Source organism: Lissotriton helveticus, chromosome 5_1, assembly GCF_964261635.1.
Source record: "Lissotriton helveticus chromosome 5_1, aLisHel1.1, whole genome shotgun sequence".
Taxonomy (NCBI): domain Eukaryota; kingdom Metazoa; phylum Chordata; class Amphibia; order Caudata; family Salamandridae; genus Lissotriton; species Lissotriton helveticus.
Window position 1 is genome coordinate 1,630,931,342 of NC_136065.1, and position 25,024 is coordinate 1,630,956,365.

Genomic DNA, 25,024 nt, shown 5'->3' on the forward strand with positions numbered 1-25,024 from the left:
GGCACACAACTCTACCTAAAGCTACAATCCCCGGAAGATATCAAACATCTGAATTCCACGCTTATCAACACCCAATCTTGGCTGGCCGATAATCACCTCAAACTAAATGCTCTGAAAACTGAGTTCCTACTCATCTCACCCCCGGCGAAAATCTCCACCACCCAAACCTGGCTCAACAACCTAACAGCACTCAATGTCCAACCTACCATCGTGGACTCGGCGAAATCCCTAGGCATCACACTCGACGCCAAGCTCAACATGCAGCAGCACGTCAGCAAAGCCACAAAAGCAGCTAATTTCCAAATTAACACGCTGAGGAAAATTAAACCTTTCCTCCCGGCCAAAGACTTCCAAACTGCTGTACAAGCTTTAGTCATCCCTCGAATAGACTACGGAATTGCGACCCTCAGCGGTCTCCCGCTATCCACAACAGCACCCTTAAGAGCCTCCCTGAACGCTGCCGCGAGACTCATTACTGGCTCTAGAAAGCATTCGCACATATCCCCAGACTTAAAGTCTCTAAAATGGCTGCCTCTTGAAGCCAGAATACAGCTAAAAATTGCAATTATGACTCACACGGCCGTGCACCACAAGGCACCCATCTACCTCGCTCAAAAGCTGTCTATATCAGGAGGTTCAAGATCCAATAGGAGCACAAAAAATCTACTCCTGAAACCTCGTAGATTCCGGAAAGTGAAAACTTACAAGCGCTCCTTCTCAGGAATGGCACCCAGGATCTGGAATGCGCTCCCTCCTGAAACCAGGCTGATCTCCTCCACTGCACTCTTCAAGAAAGAGGTGAAAACCATCCTTCTGGCCAAGATCTCCTGATCATTATAGATGTTGGTTCAGAGACTCTGCATTGCTTTGTATCACTGCTCACCCTATCCCCTGGCACTATACTCTACTTGTTGGGGGCACTACTACGCTACTCTCTTACTACCGACCAAGATATGATACACGTTGGTTTACTGATCCACCTGTACACCTCTGTAGTGGGATCAATGACTTGTGCTGTCCTATCTTACTTCCTTACCTGATTGTATATGGATTGGTTTTATGTAGGTTTTTATTATCCATGTTATTACCATGTTATTGACTATTATACTGTTCCCATTATCTCTGTTGACTCCTACTGCCCCTTCCCTGTCTTTGTGAAGCGCTCTGATATCTGTAAGGATCCTGTTCGCGCTATATAAAACTTTGAATAAATAAATAAATAAATAAATCTTCCTTACTGCCACTGTGTGCAGGCTGCGGATTGGGCACAGCGGGCTTCAGACAGATACAGACATGTCTGTCTAGCTTCTCTGTCAGTATTGGTAACATTCTCTTCGTAGCTCAGCTACATGGACAGGAAGCCCTGGACATAGATATGTTGGCCCAAGGACTAGTTAATTTAGACTCAGAGACGGGGAGATACAAGGAGATACCAACAGAGGAACAGAGAGACAAGGGCAGTGGGACATAGATACAAGAAACTAACACAAAAAGAAGAACATGGAATACAGAAACAAGGTCAATCAAACAATGCTGGGCCAGGAAGGCAAGCATTCTGAGACAGAAGATAAAAGGGACACTGAGACAAGGTACAAGGAGGCTGGGACAGACAGACAAGGGTTTTGGGATGGGGGGCATAAGTTTAGGTATTGGGCTCATGAGCATTGAGATAGAAAGATATTTTCCACAGAGAAAGGGAGACACTGGGTCAGAGAGATGACAAAGGGATGCAACAATGAGACATGCTACACATGTGGAGGGCACTGACAAGTCATGTCTCTGAGGTGGCAGCACTTTATCAGTGTTTTTATTGGTGCAATATATGAGCTATAAATGGGTGAGGCCAAGATCCCCTATCTCGCCAAGACAAAAGATAAAGCATTCTGCTTGCTGGCATTTGTGGAGCACTGGTTTTCCTCCCTCCTGTAATGGGGGATGGGCAGCTATAGTGCAAAACATCTACTTACTAACTGTTGTGGCCACCAAATATTTTGACTACTCCGGTAGAAGTGAGGTTTGCTTGTTCAATAATGTGTTCTTAGCACCTCTCCAGACACCAAAGGAAACGGGGGAGGGACACTATCAGCTTGACGGTGGAAATGGGATGCCAATCCGTTTCGTGGCAGACATGGTTGATGCTTACTCTGCTTTCAGGATAGGGTTAGAGGGGTGCCATCATGAGCATTCAATCTAGGGCTTCAGTAGATACGACAGATTTGCGGAAAACAGAGGTTGAGCAAAAGGCTTATGAGAGAAGTCAGCCATCAAAGATGAGGATGAAAGTACTTTACAGCTCTGTTTGGTATTAGCAATGAACCGCCAGTTTCCAATTAGAGAAAATGAGCCTCCTGCTTGTAAACAGAATATTTTAAAGCCAAGTGGTGTAAAAGAGAGAGTTCACTTCACCGTAAATGTTGGGAACACAGTGTGAAAGGAATAGTTGGATATATTCCATTTAAGGGACAGAAGTAGGACGTGTGATGTTTTATCTCTAAACTTGTAGAAGTGCATCTTGGTGGTAGCAGTGGGGCACATTTCAGTCTGGTGGCAGAAGTTGGAAGTATTCAGATTTTCATTAAAACTTGTGAGAGCATAGGTTAGCAATAGCAAAAGTGGTGAATATTTCAATTTAGTGTGAGGAACGGTGAGCATAAGGTTTCATGGTAAAACATGTGGGAACGCTGTTTGGTGACAAGTAAAGAATACACATTTTTGCTGAGTGTTAAAAGACTGGGAACATTTGCTGCATGCTGAACCCGTGGGTGCACAAATTGGTGGAGGTGATGATACACATATAAATTTTTCAGCCTAGTTGTAGAAGTGGTGTAACACTCTATACGGCAAACAATATGGAAGAACAACCTGGTGGAATAAATAAGATGTATTTTAGAATAGCAACACCATTGTGGGGAGTACTCATTTTCACAGACTTTTGGGGACACTGATGACTGGCAATGCTAGGGATACACTAGTTAGGGAGGTAAAGAGATGGGCTAAATAAATGTGTTAAAATTTAGGTTGGTGGCTGCAGCAGGGCATATCATCATCCCACCATCAACGCGTGGGATCAGCACTAGGTTGTAGTAGGAGCATATTACCCTTGAGCGGGACGGCTCTCTGATTATTATTTGAATCAGAAGTTTGTTGCAGATTACATACCAGGACCTTTCTCCAGGAAGATGACCTTGGACTCAGGAAGGAAATTGGAGCCCGAAAGGACCAGTTCTTCCCTCCCATTGACAGAGCAGGCAGTGATGTTGTAGCTCTCCACTTGGGGCAGCTCCTGAGCAGAGCGTTGAGCTGCATGAGAGGAGGAAAGGAACAAAAGAAAAACGAATAGGATCCTTAGTAATCCAGGGCAATAAACATTTCACCGTGTTTACCAACAAGTTAGCTATAATGGATAAATCTGTGATTATTAAGTAGGTAGTTCATGAAAAAGCATAAGACGAATAGTCAGTGAGAAAACCATCAATACAAGATTCCAATACATTAGAACATGTAGTTTGGCACTGGGAGTAATGTGGCTTTAGGTTCAGTGCACTCTTTGTTCTGTTGGTGCCATCACCCCCAAGAATTGATGTATTGTAAATGGAAAACTAGTTCACAGTTATGTAGAAATCATTGCCCATTAAAATGGAGCTGCAACAAGAGGGTTGTGGATAGAGGATTCTTTTTTCGCAAATGGTGGATTCTTTCACCAAAGACATCAATTTGGCAGCAGAGTGTTACTTTCCAAGGAACAAAGACATAGCATGGATTTCTTTGGCCATGTGCGGAGATGGTTCATATCCTTTCCAACAAATAATCACCAGTTGGTAAAGGTTGGAAAGTTAACTGCTGGAAATGATCCCCTGACGTCTGGTGTTTCTGGACTCAGTCTTGGTCCCCACTCATTATATGTATTTCGAGACACTGAGCACTATTTGAGAGGGAACATATGTCAGTGCCCATGTATGTGGCAGAAACATAGCTCTAATTAAAAAACCTTATCAATGAAAATACATACTAACCCAATGCTCCTGCCTGTCAAGGCTTAGATTACAAACGTCATAATGTCCAATTCACGAAAAAATGAATGTTTGCTATTCACGCCCAGGCACAGAAATACATTTGACCCCCTCACTTATCACCAAAGTACTTGTTTTTATTTTGTACCAGGGCGTCTGTGGCATCATTCATAATTTGGATAGGACCAATTTAGGTGCAGCAGCTGCGTCTGAAACTGCGTTGTCATTTCGAAAATAGTTTAATTAGCTCTGTTCTTGTGAGCAGATGGTAACTGCTTTTTCAGTTATTTTATGACCGGTAGAGGGATGATAAATCCGTAGCTAGGTAGGCCATTATGGACTAAAGTGGTTTTGTCAGAAGGATAAGGATCTGCAAAATGTCCAGGTGTCCCCAACCAGCTGATTGGGAGCTATCAGTAGCTCCCAGACACCTTCAAAGTAGCTTGAAAAAGTTATTACTGGGCAGCGCATCTAGCTGCCATCAATCATGGCACATTTAGGCGAGCTGATGACCCAGGCTATGCAATGGACAGATGGCTTCTGCCAGGAGGGAACTACAACAGGGCTCTACATACAAACAAAGGGAAACTCCATCTGACTGGGCCGACTAAGCATTCGGTGCAAATTTGGTATGCAGTTAATAGAAGTCAGGGGTGGGAACGCAAAGCAATATTAGCTACCCCCCTGTGGGACTCAGACCTACTTGGAAACTAAAGGCTTCGACAAATGGGATCTTATAGGAATATCTAGAATCGGTGACTACTGGGTGAAGGGAGAGAGTAAATAATTTCCCACCTTACAACAGGAGCATGATCTGGCCGCCACAGAATATTTTGGATACATACAGGTTCGAAAAGCACTACAGACATGCTTCCAGAAGGGAGAAACCCTCCCTGAATCCTGACCTCTAGAGGACAGGATTTTGGACAGATACTTGCCAACGAAAGCCATTTCTCTAAATTATAAAAAGCTGGTAAATAACTCAGTTCACCCCTCCAGCAACTACGGGAAAAATGGGAAAGGGATGGCATTATTCTGGATGACGAAAATTTGGTAGGGGCGATCACCTCCCCAAGGGAAGTGGCTATGTCAGCCAGATTACGACTGATCCAGCTCAAAATACTGCACCGTGTCTACATGACAGGACCATGTCTACTGAGAATGGAGAGGGTGGAGGATAGTAACTGGAGGAGGGGCTGTGGAGGTGAAGGCACATTCCTGCACATCCTCTGGGAATGTCCACATATCCAGAGATATTGGAAGAAAATACGTGACATATTTAGTGAGGTGCACACGCTTACTATTCCCGTGGAGGCCAGGTGATGTCTCCTGAATGTGTGGGAGCTAACAGAACTTAACAATAAACGCATTACATGGGTTAAGCTGGGACTGATGGCGGCAAAGCGGAATATTGCCCAGATGTGGGGGGCTACACAGGCACCGGTCGTGTTGGCTTGGAAGAGTGGCATGGATTGGTGTATATTCCGAGAAAAGACCGTGTATGTAGACGGGGGATGCCCTAAAAAGTGGTCTTACATTTGGAATGATTGGAATGGGTATTGTGGTAATATCTGTGCTCCCCCAGCTGTCACACCCCTGGAGGATCTCTCATCGCCATGATAACTGTTACCAACTAGTACAATTAGACCTCACATGTAACTGATAATGATTGTATTACGTCTATAGAATGCCATGCAATAGCGTACCTTGTAATGTCGATTCCTACTGTTCAATAAAAAGAATTCGAAAAAAATAAATAAAGTAGCTTGAAACCTTGATGTCATTTCTAAATAAACACATGGCCACATCTTTCTCTTAACATTAAGGGATTGCTGTGTTTATTATACATTATTATTGTCAGGCAGCAGATAGCAGAGCCTGATAATGAGCAGTGCTTAGTCAGATTTATGGGCCAGGCTGGGTCCCAGAGGATAAGAACTGAAATATTTAACTATTAAGTAAAAGTCCTTATCCACTCAATATTGGAAGAGGAAGAATGCCTTGAATGACGCCTGTGATGATGGGGCCTATGGCGCATTCTGGAGCACAATCTAGGCCCTGGCACTGGATCTGGAAGAGGAGAAAGCGGAGGAGGTGGCGGTGTTGGTGATGTCAGAGGAGGAGGCAGTGGAGGAGTAAACAGAGAATCTGGAAGTACTATCGGGGAGGTAGGAGAGTAGGCCCTTGAGTACTCCGAATCAGGTAATAATTCGATTTGCTTCTTCTTTCTCTTCTTTTCTTCTGAGGGATTTTGACATCAACTGAGACCTTCTCCTTGTCTATGGATCTCCTCGCCATTGAAACGCTCCTTGACGTTGATCTTGCAGAGCGCGTCAACTGAGCATGTCTACCTGGCCTCAATATCAATCTGCATCTCTTCCTTAATGATGATCCAGTCCTCGACGGCGAGCAAGTCGGTGCCATATGTGGTCACAACGTCAAATCCCTCGACATTGTCAGGGCATGCCGTTATCAGGCTAGCCCTCTTTTTAGAGGTTTCACTGCCTTCAGAGGCAGATGTAAGAGTCCTGGTAGAGGACTGATCCTCTCCCTGCTCTGAGGTCTCACCTTGAGACCGGACTTTCTGCCTGTGCAATTCTTCCATGCAGTGAAGGCGAATTTCCTCTCTCTCCCTCAGGGTGCGGCGAGAAAACTTCTTGCAGTGTTGGCACTGCTCAGGAACATGCGTAAATGAAAGGCAGAGAATACAGACGTTGTGAGGGTCTCATATGGCCCTCTACCTCCCACAGGCAGGGCACTTATCGAACAGAGAAGGCATAATTCTGGACAAAATGACTCAAAATTCTGTAAGAAAAGGCTTAAAAAGGAGAGATAACGATGAAAGACGTTGAGAGAAACGAAAATAAAACAAGATCCCACTAGTGAATTTTGAAAAAAAAAAAAGCCTAAAAGGCTGGAAAAAAGAACCGAGGCAACTGCCACCTGCTAGGCACAATGGGATTCTGGTCTTTAAAGGAGCAGACACTGTTTTAAACCTCACTTAATGGCAGTCTACAGGGCTATACTGTCCTTCTATTATTCATATTCTACCTTTACAAAAAAGGGGTTGTGAAAAAGATTTAAAACTGTTTATGACATTTTTGCTTGAAAATTACACAGTCACTGGTATTTTAACCCTTTTGTAAATGCAATCTGAATTATTTTTCCAATGTAGCATGCTTGCTAGGCTGCACATTCTGTTGTTTCTTAAGTGTTTCTGCAGGTCTACCTGAAGAAAGAAGAATTTCTACACTTAAGAAGATACTCTATGAAGAAGAGCTCCGGCAAACAACGTGGCCAAATCTATACAAACGCTTATACTTCAATGGAGAGAGAACTATAATTCATGAAAAAGGTTTGGAAAAAGTAGATTGTGAAAGTATCCAACCATAGTAATCAAAAGTTATTAATGAGGTATAATGAATAAGAGTGATACTAAGAGAGCTGTTCTGCCTCTAATACAAAACAAATTTGTAAAGAAGGGCAGGTTTTCTAGATGACTTTTCCAAATTATTGATTTGCCAAACACAATAGAGGATGCAAATGCTGACAGGTCATCTAAAAAGAATTAAAATATATGTTTGACTTTGCTATCTGAGAGTTCTACTCAACACAAAAGTTAGTTCTAACAAGTGCAATAACATAGTTTCTACAATACCACTTATCTACTCCCACTAAAACATACACCCAAGGTTCATACTAATTTTCCATGCATGAGGGATCACACAGACAGCTCTTCAATTCTCAAACGACTACCAACATCAAAGTCAAACCTCCTGGAAATACTTCTTTGCTCCAAATCACTATAACAAAGCTACTAAAAACTTGAAATATAAGGTGAAGAGTAAATTCTCATTGCTGATCCATATCGCTGTGGCTTGCAGTGCTGCCTGAAAAAAGACCTACTCTTCTTCCGTCGTACTCGCACTAACCCTCTCTGGGAGGAAACCCTCACAACACAACTGAAAGTATCTGAGTTTGCTTAAATCCATTCAATGCTCAAAGGCAAGATATAGGCTTCCATTTTTAACAGTAGCAAATTATGATTCAAATGGCAAATGACATTCTCACTCACTTCAACCAATTCAAGTTCCTCCTCCACTCACAGAAGCTAATTTTTAGCATCATCCACTGTCCCTCCCTCCCCCTGCATCCTACTCATGCTCCCATCTATCACCACTCTCCAATCCCTTCCACCTTTCCTGAGAGAATACACACAGGGACCCACCAAGCACTCCCTAAGTCAAGGAACAAACAAGTTTAGCTTCCAATCAAAACATGTGGCTCAAGGAGTTAATCCTTGAAGAGGCATCTCTCATTTAGGACTCCTTTTACGACTGATTTGTCATCATTATTGTAGAAGCACTCTACCACTGGTACCTACACAAGTCCTATTCTGGATAACATTCTCTCAATCCATAGCTTGATCTTTGAAACCAAATACCCCAGTATCACTCTTAAACTCCACTGCACAGGCACAACCTGAACACTAATTGACCACTTTTTCCAATTATTATGAATCCTCCAAAATCGATTAACATTCACGCACAACAGTATCTCGAATTCTAGCAAACTAACTAGACTCTCTTCTGCCTGAATTGAAATCCATTACTACCTCCATTACAAACATGAGTAACGCAATGCCTTTGCTTGAAACCAGTACTGAATCTCCCCCACTCTCATGCTCATCCTACTTTTATTCTGGTTATTGCAAGGCCATATGTAACCCACTCTCCAAAAGACAGAATAAAGTGTTATTAGAGAATAACACCAATGAACTGCTCACATCTCACTACACTAATGAATCCTAAAACTGTACCTAGCATGTCTCCAAATTCTCAGTCATCGAGAAAGAGAGAAATTGGTCCAGCAACATAACAGAAACAGTGTGAATTCAATCTCATTCTGATTCCGATCTACTCTGACTCCACCCAAAAATTTGGATCTTGCTCTATCAGATGCCTGCTCTACATCTGTAGGTCAATAGCCAAAGACTGACTAAAAATCACACATATGAAATAGACCAAAAACCCTGACTTACTATTCTTGACAAATGCCTCACAGCCAGTTCTTGACCATTACATTCCTCTGGATCTGGAATCATTTGCCTACGATAGGAAATTAGGTGGTGGCGCTAGGTGGTGGTGTTCATTAAGACACAAACTTTAGAAAGGAAGCCCATGATATTCCACATCGTTTACTCCAGATGCAAATCTTTTATTCATTGACACGTCGAAAAAATTCACTGAAGAACATACAGTTCCATCCCAAAATAACATCTACCAGGGGTATTTCTGTGCACATTTCGGTGAAACAAATGATACAACTCTATCTTACGTGTCTCTGTTTCTGATCAACAGTCACCTCAAAGAATATTTCTCAACACCCACATATGAAAAGGGATTGATCCTTGACCTCCTATTCTTCGAAAAATGCAGGATAGAGATCCAGACCTAAGGTACATAGACTTGTCACACCACTTCCTCCAGCTCCACCCTGTGCCCCAAATAATCCACAAGAGGAAAAACAAAAAGCAGAGACTCGGGTCCAAAAACAAATTAACCCATTTTTTTTTTTACAAAAGTATAGAACTCTTAGTGCTACTGAGCCTATGGTGCCAAAATCCTTCAGAGCAAAATCTTGAATCTCTATCAAATAGGCATAACAAATACAAAAACAACACTTCTTTGAAACTGAGGCAATCTTCTACAGAATGAAGATCAACATAGCAAAACAATAACCTACAATGCTCTTTGATATGGTCAAAAAGACTAAAACTGCCCAACCTCACTTGATATCTTAAACACTGAAGAGATCAGTGGGAAAATGTCAGATTTCTTCAACAAAGTAAAAAAGGGTTGATCTAGAAATTGGGTTACTGTTTGGGGAGGGAGAAACCCTTCCTTCTCAAGCAGCAACCACAATTCCTCTCATGGTGAAGTCACAAGCAAACCCTAAATTAACCTGTAGTCAACCGTCAGGTAGCTTGGCACAGAGCAGTCATACTTAACTAACAGTCAATGTGTAAAGTAGTTGTGCAACACTTCAAAAAGTAACAAAGTGAAAACACACCACATAAGGAGCCCACAGCAGAGTAGCACAAATAGAGTAATTTTTAATAAATAACACAAGACCAAAAGGATAAAAATCCAATCTGTAGATCTAGAGATATTACATTCGACAGATTTCAGTAAAAAATAGTGTAAAAAGGCGTAAAGCGCCAACTGTGAATATCTGGTCATTACGGACCAGAACAAAGTCACAAGTTCAGGCCAACCACAAGGGAGCACGGTCCGGCAACTGGGACTCAGTTAGGCCCGCGAAAAAGAGTACCTTAAATCCTGGTGTGCGGAGTGTTGCAAGGATCTGCGACTAAGATGCAGTGCGCTGCCAAAGCGGTGCGTCGGTTCTAAGATGCTGTGAGGCTGAAGTGAGAGATCCTGTGGCATCACTGAGGATCCCAACAATGGGAACTTGCAATGCAAAGTCCTGTGTCGAGGGTGTATATACAGTAGGGGTCATGTCCCAGTTACCCTATTATATGTTATGTTATGTTAATGGTTTTTATACCGCGCACAGCTGCCCCAGCAAAGGGGCGTCCTGGCGCAGAGAAAGGTATACACAACATCACAGAATGCAGCAGAATCAGGGAGTCTTATTAAAAAGAAAGGTTTTGATGACACGTCTGAACTGGAATAGGTCTTCCAAAGCACGGGTTTCATTAGGGAGAGCGTTCCATAGCTTGGCGGCTATTACTCGGAAGGAGCGGCCTCCAATCCTGCTCAGCAAAAAACGAGGCACAACAGCCAGATTCTGACCCATCGATCTCAGAGAGCGAGAGGGGACATATGGGGTCAGTAAATTCATGAGAATAGGTGGAGCCGTGCCCTTCAAAATTTTAAAGGCCAGGCAGAGCACCTTAAACTCAATCCGCCGAGCAACAGGTAATCAATGGAGCGTTTGCAGAACTCTAGACGCTGAGCAACGTTTGGGCAACCCAAAAATTGCTCTTGCGGCGGCATTCTGCACTCGTTGTAGCCGCAGAAGTTCAGCCTTATTCGTGCCAGCTAACAGAGCACTGGCATAGTCTATCCTGGATAGAACAGAGGCCTGGACCACAAGCTGTCTAGTAGGGGCATCGAAGAATTTAAGCACCGGCCTGATACCCCTAATGGTGCCAAAACAAGAGGCCGCCACTTTCTTAGTCTGGCAGGTAAAGCTGAGTGTAGGGTCCAGCCAGACCCCGAGGTTTTTTAGCTCCATAACAGGAGAAGGGATCATTCCTAGCTCGGGGGGCCACCAGTTGTTATTCCATCATCCAGGTTGCTTCCCAACCACCATCACCTCTGTCTTCATTGTGTTCAATTGGAGACAGTTCTGGGTCATCCAATTGGCCACCGCACGCAACCCCTCACAAAAATTGAGGGCGTCCACAGCTGAGTCCCCACTTAGTGTGACCGCCAGCTGCGTGTCATCCGCATAGGACACCATTGTCAGGCCCCAGCGTTTGACTACCGCAGCCAGCGGCCCCACATAAAGGTTGAAAAGAGTGGGGCTCAGAGATGATCCCTGTGGGACCCCCAACGTGAGCGGGTGAGAGGTGGATTTACCGGGTGGTATCGCAACCTGGAAAGATCTATTGGAAAGGAAGGAGCGGAACCACCCTAAAGCCAGACCCCTGACCCCAGCTTCCTCTAACCGCTGCAACAGGATTTCGTGGGACACCGTATCGAAGGCGGCACTCAGATCTAACAACAGGAGTGCCGCTGTTCGTCCGGTGTCCAGCACGGAGCGCAGATGTTCAACCATGTATAACAAGGCGGTCTCCGTGCTGTGACCAGCACGAAATCCATTTTGCGTGGGATCCAAGATGTTAGCTTTGGCAAGATGGTCGGCCAGGATCCCATTCACGTGGGCTTCAGTGACTTTAGCAGCCCACGGCAGCAGTGAGATGGGGCGATAGTTCTCAGGTTTTATAGGATCAAGGGTAGGCTTTTTTAGGATCGGTGTAACTACCGCTTGCTTCCATTTGGTGGGCACAGTCCCTGAGGCCAATGACATATTTATAAGGGCCAACAAGGGGGAGCGACATATGGCCTGCATGTTTCTGAACAGGTCCGGTTTGAGGGGGTCAGCAGGAGAGCCAGATTTAATTTTTTGGCTCAATAGGTCAAAACCCTCTTCAGATAGGGGGGCCAGCATATCCAAGGTCATACTATTGATCTTTGGACAATCACTTAAGTCCGGACGGTACATGATAGTTGGAAAGGTGCGATAGATTACTTGCACCCTTTGAACAAAAAACAAGGCCAGGCTCTCACAATGAGAGTCTGTGCAAATTTCTGCGGCAGAAGTCCTCTTAGTTGTTAGGTCCTTTAGGACCTTGAAGATTAATTTAGAGGGGTTAGGGCTGTTCCGAAACTCCTGCGCATAATATGCGGCACGTGTTCGACAGACCGCTCTATGATATGCCTTGGATAGAGTAAGGTAGCAGGTTTTGAGCACGGGGTCATAAGCTTTCCTCCAACATCTTTCTGCTTGCCTACACTTTCTCTTGAGAGACGACAGGGTCTCATCGTACCACGGACTATGGGCATTGGTCCGGCACTTAGAGCGCACAAGGGGAATAAGGGAGTCCAAGGCCGAGCCAATCCAATTGCAGAATGAGTCATACCCACAATCAGCATCGGGGGGAGGAGGTAGGGGTGTCTTTCCTAGTATAAGGTAAAAGTCTTCTAGTTTTAATTTGCTCCACTGGCGGGAAAGAGAGGTTTTATTCTGCCCCACGAAGAGGGGATCTACTACGGGAATCACTGCCTTCACCAACATGTGGTCTGTCCATGTCAGCTGGACAGGTGGGCATATAGTAATGTCCTCTAAAGAAGTGAAGAACGGGTCCAATATGTGCCCGCCTGAGTGGGTGGGGGCCAACACTTTCTGTAGGAGCTGCAAGGCTTCTAGATCTGCTAGACAACTCTTAATAGAGGGTTGGGATACGCGGTCAAAGTGCAGATTGAGGTCACCCACCACATTAAAATTCGCACAGCCAAGAGCTTCGATGCTGATGACGTCCGGGAGAGCGGCCCTAAAGGCAGCGTCGCAGCCCGGAGGCCGATATATTAAAAGACCTGAAAAGCTGTAGCGGTGGGAGAGAGAGATTCTAAAACGGGCACATTCGCAGCCCGGAAGTTTTAGTTCTTTCCATTCATAAGGAAAGCGACGTTTCACAGCCATTGCAATTCCACCACCTCGCGAGCCGCGGTTAAGGGTGGCCACGGTATAGTCAGGGGGGAAAGCAAGGTTTAAAATCGCAGTGTCAGCATCTTGAAGCCATGTCTCGGTCATGAAAAACACATCCGGGGAGTCAGTGGTGACAATATCAAGGATCTCCGCCTGGTGTTTGGCCAGAGATCTGACATTTAGACTGTATATACTAACAGTATTCACCCCCGACACGTTAATCTGCCGGGACGAGAATTGTAAGGAGCGAACGCGGGAAGGGGGAGGCAGGCGCCAACAACAACAAGTGCACCGATACGGGCCCCTTAACGGCGCTACAGGCGGAAGGGGACAGATAGAGAGTCGGTCACGTAAGGCCAATAAGTCTGCTCTACCATACCTGACGATGGAAGAGGCCATAGCAGAGATGTAAGAGGTCTGCCGCACCCCGCACTTCCTTAGCGCTGACGGGCGCAGACGGGCAGACTCTGGCTTGACTCAGGCGAGAGTCAGGCGCTACCGCTGCGCGTCACCGCTGCGCGGCCCGTGCGAGCTTTAAATACCGGCTCACCTGGAGTCCTGGCAAGCGCTAGAGCGCTCAAGCAGGTGGCACGGTCGACAACCACCACCCCCAAGATGGCGGCCAAGCGCAACGCGAAGGCAGCACAAGGGCATCAAGTGAGGACAGCAGACTCCGCACAAAAGCGGTTGGGCAAAGGACATCAGCGAGGGTGGGTCACACATTCGGGCAATGCATGGGTTCCGAGAAGCTGCCAGGCTGCGATGAGGAGTCAAGTGTCGTCGTCGAGGCTGCAGTTGATGAAAGGTGTGAGGACCTGCGCTGAGGATGCGTCACACAGCGGCAGTTCTGATGAGGCAATGGGCTATGTTGGAGGTCTTTGTCATGGTTCCGATCCACGTAGCAGCAACGATGTGTTGATTCAGTTCGGGGTTGCGCTGTGCAGCAGAGGAACTGTGTTGATTCTATTGGATCAATAGAGGCTGGTAGAGCACCGTAAACCCACTTCCAAGGGTCCTGGACTGGGGTGGCTCCACTTGGCCGGGTAGGTTCACAGATGGCAAAGTCCAAGGTTGTCGGAAGCCTGACGTGTCCCTAAGGCTTCAGATCAGGTGGCCAGCTAACTAGCCCATGGAGTCACTGAGAGGTCCTGGGTTCAGGAAATACAGGTCCAGTCCTTTTCACCCAAGCAAGAGGGCAGCAGTCCAGCAAGGCAATAGTCCAGCATGTCAGCAGTCTAGAAGAGTGGCAGTAGTTCAGTAGCAAAGCAGTCCTTCCTGGCAGAGTATCTGCAGGTCCAGAAGTGTACTGATGGGTTGGTGTCAGAGGTCCAGTATCTATACCCAGCTGTGCCTTTGAAGTGGGGGAGAAGCTTCTAGCAACTTCCCTTTGAAGTCCCCAGGCATCCTGCCTTGGCTCCAGACTAACTAGAGGGGGTATGTACCCTATGTGTGACGGCAGGACACAGCCTATTCTGGTGTAAGTAGGGCTGTGCTCAGCTCTGCCTGCCCATTCTGGCATTGATGACCCATCCAGGCACATCTCTATGGTGTGTGGCTGACTAGGAGGAATACACAAATCCTCAGCTTTCAGGCACACCTAGCTATGCGACCCAAAGATAGGCTACAGGCACTAAATGGCTAAGGCAGGAAAATGCCAACTTTATACAAATTACATTTTCAAAATTTGTATTTAAAATATGACTTTGACATAAGTTCGTATTTTTCATTACAATTCCAAAGACATCAAACATGAACTGGTTACCTACTCCCATTTGGAAATTACAGCTTATTAGCAGCAGCAGCTCCTGTATAGGGGCGCAGGGGCTGCGCCTCCTTTACTTTATGGCATCCTAGAACAAACAAAAGCTTAACTAAACACAATTAAAATGAAGGTTACTGTACTAGGCATTTTCACACGGTGTGTCTGACTGATTCAGTACTAGCAGGGCTTATCCACGCACAGCCATTGCCTTTTCCTGAGAGCGTGGTGACGTTGCTTTCATTTCTCCACCTTCTCTCAGTGTGCCCATTTAAAATCAGCCTCAGTCGTTTAGCCGTCAAGCTCGGGCTCCACAAACTTGCATGTCACTCAGCAGCACTTACCCCACCCTTTAATATCTCGTCACATGGTGAGGTGGGGACAGCAAGCTTGACTGACCAAACCCCACCCTGTGACAAGATGTGAAAGGGTGGGTTAAGCAAGTTTCCGAAAGACGCTGCAGACAAACTTATTTTTTCAGTCTGTGGTGTCAGTCAGGTTGCTCCAGATTTGATGTGTTTACAAGCACATTCCTGCTCAACACAGCATGTATTAGAAGCCTGCACTGCGAGCTGCCCGGAACAGGTTGAGTTTGTGTAGTAATAAACTGTAAAAAAAGAAATCCTGATAGGTCACTGTGACCTAATTTAACCTTTATACGCAAAATGAACAGATGACTTAAAAAAAACTGCACAAGTACGTTTGGAGAAAATAGTTAAAATCTTTTACTGTTCTTGTTTCTCTTTATTTTTCTTTCTAACTGTTGTCTCCTCTGCAGTACTAATCGGGTCAGTTCAAAACTTTTTACTGACACAACTGCATGTGTTTGTTCGTATGTGCTTATTGTAACAATAAGTGTGGCTCAATGGTTAGAGCGGGCAGACCTTGATGCAGAGCTCTAGCCAGGGACCAGGGTTCGATTCCCGCCTCGGCGGGTCTCCGGCCCATTAATTCCCCTGACTGGATATTCTCGCCTCAGTGCCTGTTCTGATCATGGGTCCCACGCTGCAACTCTGGGCAATAGCTTGCTTAGTCTCCACAACGGCCCCAAAAGCGCTGGGATGCCTGGCTGCACCTGGGGTGTGCCCAGGAGTGGACATTTCCCAGGAAAGCCAGGAAGGGTTCCTAAGCGGTATACGGACAGCGCCGGGACACCTCCGGTGGAGGTAGCTGTGCGCTTTACAAATTCCGACATTTACATTTTTTTTACAATAGGCATCTAGGTGCAATCTGCAAGAATAAAACAAGCGGTAACAAGGTGTAACTTTTTATTAATGAAATTGCTGGTTACTCAAAGAGTGATGTTTGGTGTGTTTGTGTGAATGGGTGAGGCATTGAATGTGGGGATTGACTATGTAAATAGGTAAATGTGATGGTTATATGAATTGTGTGAATGATAGTGGGAAGTTTGATGCAAATGGGTGAATATGAGTGGGTAGGTGAATGATGTAAAGTGGAAGTAAGTGAAATAATTGTTGAATGGAGTAGGTAAGGGAATGATCTTTAGTGAGTAGTTGAGTGAGCAGCTGGGTGTATGACTGGGAATGATAAGGTGGGTAGACGACAGCAGCAATATGATTAATTGAATGAATGCAACCTGCTGCCTCCAATAACCTATTTCAATAACTGGAAATACAACAGTGAGCAGGCAAGGCAATGTGAATTAGGTGAATGAGCGGGATTATATAGTTTGATGAGAATGTATGATTGAGTGCGCGAGTGAGTATGAGTTAGTGAGTAAACAGCAAATGGGTGAGGGTGTGGATGGGAGTATACAGTTCAGTGGGGAAATTAGTGTGTTTGTATGTATGGATGGATATATGTGAGCTGATGAGAAATTGTGCTGAACATAGGCTGGAAATATAGGTGACAGTTTGAAGGGAATCTTGTCAATCTTAGACCTCTTGACTCTTTGCTGGGTCCGATGGCTCATTGGACTAATGCATCCACTAAGCCTCCTGATAAGGCTGATGATCCGTATTTCAGCTCACAGTTTGAACTCCGGTGCTCCACTCAGCCTTTTATCCCCTCAAGGTCGATTAAAAAGTAAATATTGAGTTATGTAAAAATTAACATCTGTGTTAAACCTCTCTTCACAGCCAAACTCTACTGGAAAATAAGGCATCAGGTTTGCTCGCTATGCTCAATTGCATAGTGCAATGCTGTGCATGGACTTCCGTTACCACTTTTTGCAATCACCAGCCGCCACTAAGTAATAAGGAAACTCCAATGTTATCCTATGGGAGAGGTAGGCCTTGCAGTAGTATAAAACTAATTTAAGATTTTTTCATTACCAGGACAAATAAACTTAAAATTACATGTCCTGCTTTTTTAATACGTTGCACCCTGCCTTGAGGACTGTTTAGGGGTGACAAATGCATTAAAAATAAGGTTTGGGCCAGGCAAATAGGTGTATTTTGCCAGGATGAACTGTCAGTTTAAAAACTGCACACACAGACTACAATGGCAGGCATGAGACATGTTTAAAGGGCCACTCAAGTGGGCGGAACAATACGTGCTGCAGGCCCACTACTAGCATTAAATTTACAGGCCCTGGATGCAAGTACTGCCACTTTATGCCAACTGGGCCTAAGCCAATACTAACATGTTTTAAGGATAATTTCAGGGATGTGGAATTCCTATAGCCCAACACAGGGACATTTTGTTTGGGGTCAAGAGCAACAAGTTTTCATGAAATGAATGATGAAATGAAATGAAATTTTTTATGTACAATTTGTCCTTATGACAAGTAGGCCCAACCCCATACACCACAAACCCTTTGGCTGTAAGTTCACAGTACCACATTATAGATCAGGGAATATCATTGCCTGCAGTTAAGGTAATTTGTGTCCATGCGTTAATGCTGTTCAAACTTGTATTTATGGTTCATTAATGCAAAACCTTATTACACATCTTGACTGGGCTATTCTGAAGCAGCCTCTGCTGCCGCCATGAGGGGAACGACCACCACCTTCACTTCCCGGCCGTGAGGGGAACGGCCCAACGAACCACATTGCCCAGAGGCCCCTGCTCTCACTCACCCGAGACCACGCTGGGGGGCGCGATAAAACGACAGCGGCATCCCCGCATCGCGAGACGCGCGTGGGCCATGGGGTGGCCCGTCCGAGACTGTACGAGGCTGGGCTGGGCCACCCCCCTTGGCTGCTGATTAAAGGTACTTTCAATGATATATATACAAAAAGAAACAGATTTAAACTGCTGGGGGGTTATTGCTGGGTCAAAAGCTAAAGTCCACTGTGCCATTGGAATTCCAATCCTACTGCCACAAACTATCTTCAACGGGACTACTAAGCGAATAACCATGGGAAAGAACACCTCCCCGCCCTCTAGGCCAATGACTTGGCAGAAAACAGTACTACCCACGCCAATTGTTAAACCACCTGCCATTGATAAAATGTTGCAGCAGGCAATAGGAGTTGTCTCGAGTAAAATCGAACGCACCGAGAAACGCCTATAGTTAACTCCTGTGTTACCAGCCACCTCCCCAACTAAGGTTCCAGAGCCATCCCACCCCACTCAAACACTGGAGGCTCCCACTACGCCTGACCTACCTTGTGCCCAAGGGCGCCCAATTGGAGACACTAATGAGAAGACAGGCAAGGGCAGGGGACAAAGAAAGAGAGTAGGTCTCTGCAAGCAAACCGCTCAAAAAAGAGGGAAACAGGCGAAAAAAGTCCTCGGCGGGGGCCCCGGACAATTTGGCGGGAGGTCAAGTGGCTGTTGAATGTAGCCACCAAACTCTGGAGCCCCCAATGTGGGTACAACATCTGGCCACAGAACTAAAGGAACACCTCAAACAGTTTATAAGTTCTGAGTTTGAAGTGGTATTTTGAATGGAAGTTTGAATGGATTTTGTTACAGGACAAGTGGATTTATGAAGCAACCTGCCCCATAGACAAGTAGATATTTTTTTTAATTCCACACCCCTGTCAGTAAACACATTCACTTTAGCACAGTTTAGCAGTGGCAAAGTGCGTAGAGTCCTAAGGCCAGCAAAAACAATGCCAGCAAAAAGCGGAGGAGGTAGGCAAAAACTTTAGGGGAAGATAATCCTAAGGCTGACAATTCTAACACATGCTTATTACAAGTCAGCTTAATCTGAACAAGCATTTACAATGCAACGGTCTCGCCTTTGCAAAAGTTAGAGCTATTGGCATTGTAAATAACAAATGTTGTATGCATGTGTTGGTTTTGAAAACAGATAAATAAATGGCATTGTCATTTACAATGCCAATAGCTTAATCTCTCGCAAATGCGAGACTTATTGCATTTGCACACACACGCACACACACACACACACACACACACACACACACACACACAGAGCCACACACACACACAGAGCAACATACACACAGAGCCACACACACACATTTCCACACACATACAGAGCCACACAAACACACACAGCCACACACACACATACAGAGCCAGACACACACACACACAGCCACACACACACACACACACACAGAGCCACACACAGAGCCAGACACACACACACACACACACAGAGCCAGACACACACACACAGAGCCAGACACACACACACAGAGCCAGACACACACACCCTCAAACGCAGTAGCTAATGTAGTGTAGTTTGCCGAATGTTTGGTACCGTCCTGCGAATTTGGGCACAGTCAGCTCTTAAAGTTCCCTGATACTGCGTCCACTGTATTGTATCACTATACAAAAAAAGTCACTGTGCACTGACACTCGCTCTCACTTAAATGACATAACTTGCTATTATTCACATTCAACTGATTGTGTGGAACTGGCCAGACGGGGATTACTTGTACGTCTTAAGGTTTACATAGAACTTCATAAAAGTGATCTAAAAATTAAAATCGCTGCAATCATACATGAACCCTTAAAACCCACAGACAGTTAACAGAGCACAAAGCACACACACACACACACAGTAATGCCAGTGGTAGTAAACCCTATAGAAATGCAAGGTCTATACCATACAATGTGCATTAGTTGTGAACACAAGTATTTGACCAGAACGAGTAGTGACGTTTACTAAAGAGATGGGTTGAGGTATTTTCTTACCAAAGCCACTGCAAAACCGAATACGAGATCCAATAAGAAACAAGATGCGAGGATTTTTCAAGTTAATCCATGCTAGGGTTAAAACATTGCGTGTACCTTTGCACTGCACTCATACAAGGGTGAATCGGTGCTTATTACACCTACAGCCACGTTTATTTTCACAGCATGGCATAAATGCATTTTGATGCACATACATACACTTTTTATTGTGCCTCCTGTAATGTAGCTTTTCAGCCTCTCTTCATCTGTCCCAACTTGCACTCTGTGAGAGCTACGTTTCATTCTGGTGCTAAATGTCACTAGTGCGCATCTAATAACTGGCGAACAAGCGGGTCGGAACGTATCAAATTATATTTGCAAAAGCAGATTTCAGAGCGGAAACTAGGTGTCTGTGGCGCAGGACGCGCTGAACATGATGAGCTCGGAGCAGTGAACAGACAAGGCCTTTCTCCCGGGACCGTGAGAGGAGGCGGTCAGGTGTCAGCTCGGGGAGGGGGGCGGGGAAGGCGAACACTGCATCGCGCGCTATTGGGAAGGGGACGCTAGGCGAGTACCGCTGCGCGAGCCTCAACAAACGGCTCGCGCGGGCCCACCTTCGAATCTAGCCGGCGTCTGACTGAAACCTAACAGCCCAGGAAGGGTCAACGCAGCGCGGCGTAAAGCAGGAAGGCGCAGAGCGGCAGAATTCACCCGACATCAATCAGCAAGGGTTGGGCACAGCTGCCCGCCCTCTTGTTGCGGTACCGATATATGGTCGTCGCACGCCGGCGGGGAGCCAGCGGTGCCCGTGGATGCTGCAAAACTGCAGATTTTCTTTCTTCGTATTTATGCGCGTGAAAGGGCACGGACGGCTGAACGAGCTCGGAGACGGACGCAGTTAACCCGTGCCGGCCGTCGATGCTCCGAGGAGTGGCATCGCTTTTTAGAAAATGTATGAGTAGTTGATAAATCTAGGCAGGGGTGAACTATTAGAACAGTTAGATGGTGCTAGCGCAGTGAAACTTGCAACATTTCGTGAGTAGTGATGACAACAAGCGCTCGCCATACCTTTTGCCTGTAAGCCCCGTCCTTTTCACACTGGGCGCCCCGACTTCCTGCTGGCATAAAAGGTTCCTTATCTTCTTTATGGGGCCATCTGGACCCATAAAGAAGATAAGAAACCTTTTACTTCAGAAATAAGTCAAGGAACCCAATCTGAAAAGGACGGGGCTTAAAGAGAAAGAAGAACGTCACTAGGACCTCTTCTCCAATGGCTGGCCACTGTTTAGGATGCCAGCCAATGGAGACGAGGGGCGGGGCTTAGCCTCGCTAGTGATGTTCTCTTTATCTCAGTGAATCTTGCCAGCGAGACTGTGCAAGCGCAGCCATCGCAGACTGAGATCTAAAAACCACAGAGAAATAGTGCTAGGTCATGAGGTGAATGTAATTCTGATCAAATATAGTGCTGTTTCGTCTTCATATAGTATGACAACAATATCCTTCTCTGACGGCTACAAACTCCCCTTGTACAAACACAGGTACCATAGAACACAACGTTTGGAATGTTGTTAACTTCATTAATGTTTTCTATTGTATACCATTTTAGGTCATACCACAGACCGCTTTAGCTGTCAGTTATGAGAGCTTGTCATACATCAAAAATAAGTTTGAAGTAGCCGAGAGAGTGGGCTTTAAGTCAGCCCTCTTCAGCCATTAGCTTTCATGTGTTTTTCATAGTTTGCTAGTGATTGGTTGGGCTGTCTATTAACACCATTTCAGATTGAGGATGGCTGCATTGTCCTATTTGTGTTCTCTTTGAATGTTGGTAATTAGATCAAGCTGTTCTTTTGTTAAACGGCAGAAGCAATAAGATATGTAGCTTGAAAATGAGATGCTGGTATATATAGAATGATTTATTAATTTTTCTAGCACAATGACATGTCAATTGCTCATTTATAACTTGCTTCTTGGATGCCTAAGCATGTCATAAAATAAAGTGCTAGTCACTAATCACTCTTGAACATTCATTTATTTTACTCTGCTGTCATGTTAACGTGTTGCAGGACTTCCAAACCAGATTGCACCACCATTTGTCACACAATATCAACTCCCTTCTGAGAGACGGTGGAAAAAAAGGTAAGCAGGATGCCCATACACAGAGTGAGCACTTCATACTTGGAGGATCTACACAGCCAACATCCATGACAGGCTTTGGACCGTCCCCAGGACATCGACTGAAGCCTCAAAATCTTTTTTGTAGTTGGCCGAAGCGCCTCTAAGGCAGTGTTCAGCACAAAGCTCGGCCTCCTCTCACATGGTAAAAAGGTTTTACAAGTTGACAGGTCTGATATTGTTCAGGTTACTAATTTTTTGTTCACAAACTAAAAATGTCGTAAACATACAACAAATACAATACAATTACTGGACTTTTGTAAAAAAATATCTACTGTGCAGTATTTTGCTGTGTGTGCGATTAATATTCACCTTTTTAAGGAAACTTAAACTTCTGTCTCAGTTTCACAACACTCGTCTTTGAGGGTAGAGCTTAGCTCTGCTAATGCTGTCTGCACAGCAAAGTGGTTACAATTATTATTACTATACTATACCTAACGAATCATAACTAACATGCAACTTGCTTACCTACCACAACTACACCTACTCACCTACCATAACCACAATACTCACCTATGTTGTCTACAATACCATACCTACATACATTATGCACCTACCATACCTAACATGGGTGTTTGGCTGGTCAAGCTGTGCTTTCAGGCGTGACCACTTGTTTTGAATGAATGAACACTTCCAGCTCTCTGTAGTGTCTCAGTTTAGGGCATGCTGTTGGATGTTGTTTGAGATTTAATTAAGAATTTTCTCTTAGGAGATTTTGTTAAAGATCTGTTTATTTGTATTTTATTCACAGGTTTATACATTTCATCATTCAAAAATAATAGATACCATTGAACAGAAAACAACAAATATTCTTCTTGCATCCCCCGTAGTCTAGTCAAATACTTTGAATTAGCCTTCTCAAGATACTCGACTCTAAGCCAGCTGTAACATTCAGTCGCTTCCAACCGTTCCCCTAGTGTGGTCACCGGGTGTCCAGGGGATTTATTTTAATGTTCCTGAGCTCGTGTCCCAAAAAGGAACATAAGCTCTGGAAGAATAAAAGAATGCTAAATGTTATTTCCCACTACTGTGAGAATGCTCATGCGATTTTCCGTAATCATGTCTTGTCAGCAGTCCAAGAGGTCTTTTACCTAAAGAAAGACCACATTCTTCATTAGTCAAGTCAGACTGAGACAGCTTCTGAACTGTAGCTTGGAATCACCCAGAGATGCTGTATAACAAGAGCAGACCAGGAACAGACCTCAGAGGCTTGGGAGGAGGGCTGGAGGCAGGATGGAGATTGGAAAAACCAGGTCAATTTAAGCTAATGTATTGCTGCCCTGTGTCTGACTGGAATTAAGGTCACCTAGCCAGCCTTCTCCCCTACTCTCATTTACCTACTGCCTGGCGTCAACTCACATGGCCAAAGCAAAATTTATGTTTGCAATGAAAACTATGGTAGCACATCAAGTAAACATTGGCACCCTTCTGTAACCTGCTTGGGTATTCCTTCAAGCGCCAGTGGAAAGTGAAAAACGTTGTAGTGTATCTTGATGGCGAATTCTAAATGGTTCTTAGGGCCATACAAGTGGTGAAAAACATTCTTTCATCTATCATTCCTATGCAAGGCGAAGACTTTCATCCACCAACACTGAACCATATTAACAGAAGTCATAGGAAACTCCTACTTAGGCTGTAAGAATAGCCCTTAGGTAGGTACCTCTTTGTACCAGCTGCATAAACTGTAAATTACTCAAAATAAAGGAGTGACAATTGCCCCGAGTTTCAGTAAATATGAAAGTGTGTTGGAAGCTGGTTGGAAATTGGTTACGTTTAGAGGACAGAGCAAACTCACGGAGATGATGGACGGAAACTTTTCAGACCCTCACCCCCAGTCACAGATCTGGGTTGAATCCATCGTCGTTCTTTAGCTCCCTCCCCCCCAGTTCAGACACAGCTATATGCAAATCAGTCTTGTACCTGTGCCTCATGGGAACAGTCCAGTCCGAACTGCCAAGAAATGCCTTCCCTGGACCGGAACAGGCATCCTGGGACCTGTTTTGGGCTAACAACTCTCATCAGCCAGGCTAGCTTGAATCCAGTGACAAAGTGAGCAAGGGACCCACGTCTGGGCAAACCCTGCCAACTTAGCGCAAACAAAGCAACCACAAGGAGATCATGGACAGAGCGCTGAAACTTTTCAAACACTCATGCCCAGTCACAGATCTAGTTTGAATCCATCATATCCTTGTGTTTGCTTTGTTCGCCCTAAGTTGGCAGGGTATGCCCAGACGTGGGTCCCTTTCTCACTTTGCCACTGGATTCAAGCTAGCCTGGCTGATGAGGGGTGTTACCCCGAAACCGGTCCAAGGATGCTTGTTTCCGGTCAAGGAAATACATTGTTTGGAAGTTCTGGATGGACTGTTCCCATAAAGCACAGGGTCAACACTGATTTGCATATAGCTGTGTCTGAACTGGGGTGGCGAAGTGAGCTAAAGAACGATGATGATGCAACCCAGATCTGTGACTTGGGGTGAGTGTTTGAAAAGTTTCAACACTCCATCCATCTTCTCCTTGTGTTTACGTTTAGAGGACTTCATTTGTTTAAAAAAACTCTGCATGGTGCACTGGTCCCTTTGTGTTATACACCCAAAGTATTTGCCATCTAAAATATGCCACTATAGCATTCTAAATAGTTGAGATATGTGGGGAAAATGTGCTAGCTATGACTTGGTGCCAGTGGGAAAGGGGTAAGGTTTTTGTTCCTGGCTCAAAGATCAAAGAAAGCTTTGGCATGACAAATCGGGCCAAAGATTGATATATAAAATGTAGATGCGGCTTAAAACCT

General features: G+C 45.1%; 1 protein-coding gene across 1 annotated transcript in view; it reads right to left on the reverse strand.

The window, feature by feature from the left end:
- The window catches only part of NFATC4 (nuclear factor of activated T cells 4), a 298,850-nt gene that overhangs the window by 37,377 nt on the left and 236,449 nt on the right, over positions 1-25,024 (reverse strand). The window contains exon 6 of the mRNA XM_078644835.1: positions 3,160-3,300. Within this exon, the coding sequence (XP_078500961.1) occupies positions 3,160-3,300 (141 nt within the window). The remainder of the gene's footprint in view (positions 1-3,159; positions 3,301-25,024) is intronic.